General features: G+C 35.6%; 1 protein-coding gene across 1 annotated transcript; it reads right to left on the reverse strand.

Annotated features, from left to right (window-relative positions):
• Window positions 1–222: 222 nt before the first annotated feature.
• LOC148565969 (uncharacterized) lies at window positions 223–2,231 on the reverse strand. Its single transcript, XM_088487641.1, has one exon. It carries the CDS (start codon window positions 1,571–1,573, stop codon window positions 536–538), a length of 1,038 nt encoding a protein of 345 aa, XP_088343767.1. The 5' UTR covers window positions 1,574–2,231; the 3' UTR covers window positions 223–535.
• Between the last annotated feature and the right edge of the window lie 2,800 nt (window positions 2,232–5,031).

The following is a 5,031-nucleotide window of genomic DNA, read 5'->3' on the forward strand; positions in this document are numbered from 1 at the left end:
ACTTAAATTTCCTTTTACAACAATTCCCGGAGGATTTAATCAAATAAACAATAGCTCGTGGTTGCTTATGATAAAACAGTGATACGAATTATTTCGATATATATATATATATATGCAGTACCTACAAAGATACGGAAAAATAAGTTGCACAACTGAATAGCAGAAAACAAACAACAAAACAAAATTTTCAATCTTTTTAGTTTTGCTTAGTTTGTAGCATGATAATATATGATCTCATAGAATAACAGTAAAAAACACTCCATTGCTATAAAGAGACTTTAAACACTAAATCTATAAGCTATATCTAAGAATATCATCTAAAGAATCAATAAAGTAGTGGAATTAAAAAGGTTAATAGCAATTGCAAAAATCGAAAGTGGAAAATTGATTGATGTTATGGCATTGCCAAAGTCCTCTGACCCAACAGACACAGAATTTACAGAACCATGATACGAATTTACAGAACCATGATACATATTCAGCAACAATGAGACGTAATTTCAAATTGAGTTGATGTATATTACCCTTTTTTTTATCAATTCAATAAGCCTCTAGCAACCATTTCCCGAAGAAGTTTCTCTGCCATGTCATTCTCATCTTTTTCAAACAAAGCACGAATAACAGTTTCAAAAGTCACAGCATCTGTTAAGCAACCATTGTGTTCCATTTCCAACAGCAGGGCTAATGCTTCTTCAAACAAGCCCTCTTTGCAGAGCCCATTGATCATAATATTGTAAGTCCTCACATTTGGAGAACAGCCTTTAATTGAAAGATCTTGAAAAATCTCTTTTGCATTTTCGAATCTTCCACTTTTGCACAGGCCATCTATAAGTATGTTGTATGTACATATATCTGGATCAATGCCACACTCTTTCATTTGATTGAATAACATAAGTGCCTTGTCAAGTTGTTGGTTTTTGAACATCGCATCCAATAAGGAACTGTAAGTGACTACAGTAGCAGGTTGACCTCTATCATGCATCTCGACAAGAATCTCCAAAGCACAAGAGATTCTCTTCGATTTGCTCAAGCCATCAATAAGAGTGTTGTAAGTTACCGTGTTTGGAACCAAGTATTTACAACGCATTTCTTCAAAGAGATTCAAGGCTTCATCGACCATTTTACTCTTGCACAAGCCATTAATCATGATACTGTAACTTTGAACATCAAGTGACACTCTACTTTGGGCCATTGTGTTGAATACAAATTTTGCCTTATTGACCTCATTAACCAAGCAATACCCATCCATTAAACAATTATAAGTAACCACATCTGGTTTCACACCATCTTTAATCATCATAGCCAACACATTCTTAGCATCTTTGATCTTTCCTTCCTTGCATAGCCCATCCATCAAAGTACTATAGGTATGAACATCTGGAGTAATGTTGATGAGAATCATATGATTTAGTAAATCAATGGCTTCCTTAAGTTGGCCCGCAAGGCACAATCTTAGAGTGTTGTACGTGATAACATCGGGAGAGATTCCCTTAGCAAGCATTTCAGAGTATAAATGAAAAGCATCACTTACAAGCGTAACCTTGCACAAGCTATCAATAATTGCGTTGTACATGACGACATCAGGAGCAATGCCATACCGTGGGATCTTTCTCAACACTTGAATAGCAGCTGATGTATGCCCGGTCTTACAGAGCCCGTTGATCAACGTCCCATAAGTGACTTGGTCGAAGTGAAATCCATGAGCCAGCAGCACTCTGTCATGAAAGTGCAGTGCTTTTTCAACCTTACCAGAGAGAGAGAGAGACCTTTAATGAGTGTATTCAATGTTATGGTATCAGGCTGAAAACCCGTCCTGAAAATCTTGGCCAATACAGAGAAAGCAAGCGTCATACGACCCATGCCGCAACAACAATTAATTACGATGCTCAAAGTAAATAAGTCGGGAGCGATTCCTCTGGCTTGCAATTGCTGAAAAAGGAAACGGCAGCGTGGAAATGCTTCGTCTTGGAAAGGGATCCCAAAATCTTGTTAAATTGGATGATGGGAGGAGTACGACGCATAGAGAGCATGCGAGTGAAGGAATCAACAGCTTCATCAAGCGATTGGGGATGAGAGTGAGAGTGTAGGGATGAAGTTGAAGGGAAGCAAAGACGGAGAGCAGAGTGGGAAACAGAATTTGGGATTTGAAGAGCATACCTTAACATTATTCGTTAGAATGAGAACAATGATAACATTCTTGCAATGAAGGAGAGTATCGTAAAATGGAAGAGTGCTCTCTACCCGAGAGAGTGAGGGTAGTATCAAGCTTGTTCGAGATTATTTGTTTTTTTTGTTTTCCACGGTATCCTCCAACCGGTAGGTCAAGACTAATCCATCGCGAGATTATAACTCAGTAGGTCAAGGACTAATCTATGCGAGATTATTTGTTTAATTGTTTGATTTGTTTCTACTTGTATTATTTTACTAGTCCAAGCCCAATAAGTTCATTTTTTTTTAATATTTACATTTAATAATATCAAATTGAAATGTCCATTTGTGTATAGAAATTATATGTATAATTTCATGTCATTTTTTTTCTTGCACAATATTAATCGATAACAATATGAACAATACCACTAACACTAATAATAATTAAAAAAAAAAACCAAAACAATTACAAACATAGATTCTGTTGTTAAAGGCAATTTTATTTTTTATATTCACTGTATAATTATTATAATATATAAATATATATAGATTGTAAAAATTTTATTTTTATTACACTTGTGAAAATAGAATATCCTTACACAAAATTTTTAATTAAATTAGTTTCTCAACTCAGATAATAATCAGAATTTTAATTAATAATACAGATTTTATTCTATACTTTTTTTTCTTTTAATTGAGTTCTTGTCCAAATTTTTTTTTTAATTAGATTCTTACACTTTTTTTTCTTTTTATTTAGGTTCCTGTACCAATTCTTTTTTTTTAGTTGGGTCCCTATAAAATTAAGCCAATTACTACTAAGAGTAGGGGTGGCAAGCGGGAAAGCCCGCCCCGCCCCGCCCCGCCTAGTGAGGCGGTCCCAAAATCCTAGCCCGCCCCGCCTAACGGCGGGCTGGCGGGCCGGCGGGCTAAGCCCGCCAAATACCCTTTTTTTTTTACTTTTAACTATTAAATAATATATATAAAGATATAAAAAAATCTCTTCTATTTTTTACTTTTAACTATTATAATTTCTAAAGGCATAAAAAATTATATTTTTTATATTCATAAACAATAAAATCTTTGTAATTATAAATATCTAATAAACATAATTATAAACCAAGTTTTCATCCAAAACATAAATATAAATATTCTCTCCAAAGCAAAATAAACATAATTTAAAACATAATTATAAATATTGTCTCCAAAATAACATAAACATAATCCAAACCACTCAATTTTTATCTTCATACTCTTGTAAGTTAGGTTGGGAGAAGTTAGGTTTTGGCCAAAAAATTGTAAAAATACCCCCTCACTAAAAAAACACTAAGCCCGGCGGGGAAGCCCGCCCCGCCCCGCCAAAGCTCGCAGTTTAAGCGGTGCGGGTTAGGCGGGTTTTTGCTATTTGGCGGTCCCAATTTCCAGCCCGACCCGCCTTTTTCGGCGGGTTACGCGGGGCGGCCCGGCGGGTTTAGACCCGTTTGCCACCCCTAACTAAGAGGGACTTAATTGAAAAAAAAAAATTTGGTATAGGGATCAAATTAAAAAGAAAAAACATATAAGGACCTAATTGAAAATTTCACAAAATTATAAGGACCAACAGAATAATTAAACCAATTTTAAATGAGAACAACTTTTACAATACTGATAGAAATATCCTAAAATTTAATGAATATAAATATTATTTGAAAATAATAAAGATAATCACCAAAATTATTTTAATATTTTCCAAACATAATATTTTTAGATTTATTAATACATGACTTTATTAATATAATGAACTTAGGTTATTATATATTTAGTTTCTTTATCTAAAATAAATTATGAATTTAGCTAACATGTATAGTAATTTTTAAGATCATACGATAAACTTGTTATTAGTGAAAAGTTTTTATTGAAAATATAAATATTCAAATTTTTAATGTATGTATTTTATCTTCATTAAATAAAAATATTTAAAATTTTTTATTAATGATAAATTTATCATATACCCGAAAACATATTAACTAAATCTATAAATTATCAATTGAACAATATGACATTTAGGAAATTGCATTTAAGGTATAACAACTACAAAAACTATAAATAACAATATTAATAAAAATTCGATAGTCCATGCAAACCAACTACTATTACATTAGTCTTAAACTTCAAAATCCAAATTATAAAACAAATACACATTGAAAAAGATTTAAAGCATACACACAAACTAAATTCTAAAATTTTGTTCCCCAAATCTTCCTGCAACCTTAATATTCACCAAACGCGTCAAAAGTCCCTTCTTCTCCACAACTACAGCTCCGTCTTATTTCTACAGCAACAGAAACAACTTTAATTGCAACATGCAATGACCTTAACTCGACTCTACGATACCAAAACTTCAGAATCTTTAAGCAAACATAATAGAATGTTGATTTCAAAGCTTCCAGAACAAAAACGCTTATCGTAATTAAGGAGGAACAATTGAACTGGACAGTAGCAACTCCGGCCGGTGACTCTAGCGGCCACATCACCGTTCCCAGTGGCCACAGACATCGCGGCGCAGCTCAAAACAGGACCAGATAGAGCAGCAGCAACCTCCGAACAACTCCGGCGAGCTTCATAAGCGGCAGAACCACCCCGCGACGCCTTCTCTCTCCACGCACATCTCCTCTCCGTTGCGTGCGTCCCTAACTCGCGCGTCTCCTCTCTCCCGCGACGGGCGACGGCAATGGCGACACGACGGCGGCGGCGACGACTGGAAACGATGAACGGCGATGGCGTGGCGAGATGCGACGACGCGGGACGTCAGCGACACCCCCTTCCAGCTCGTGCTCCTCCCTCTCTCGACGACGTTCAACGCAACGTGTGGCTCGACGGCTCCTCCTCCTCCCTCTCTCTCCCTCC

The sequence above is a fragment of the Arachis ipaensis genome, chromosome B5 (genome assembly GCF_059453495.1).
Source record: "Arachis ipaensis isolate K30076 ecotype BB chromosome B5, ASM5945349v1, whole genome shotgun sequence".
NCBI classification, from domain to species: domain Eukaryota; kingdom Viridiplantae; phylum Streptophyta; class Magnoliopsida; order Fabales; family Fabaceae; genus Arachis; species Arachis ipaensis.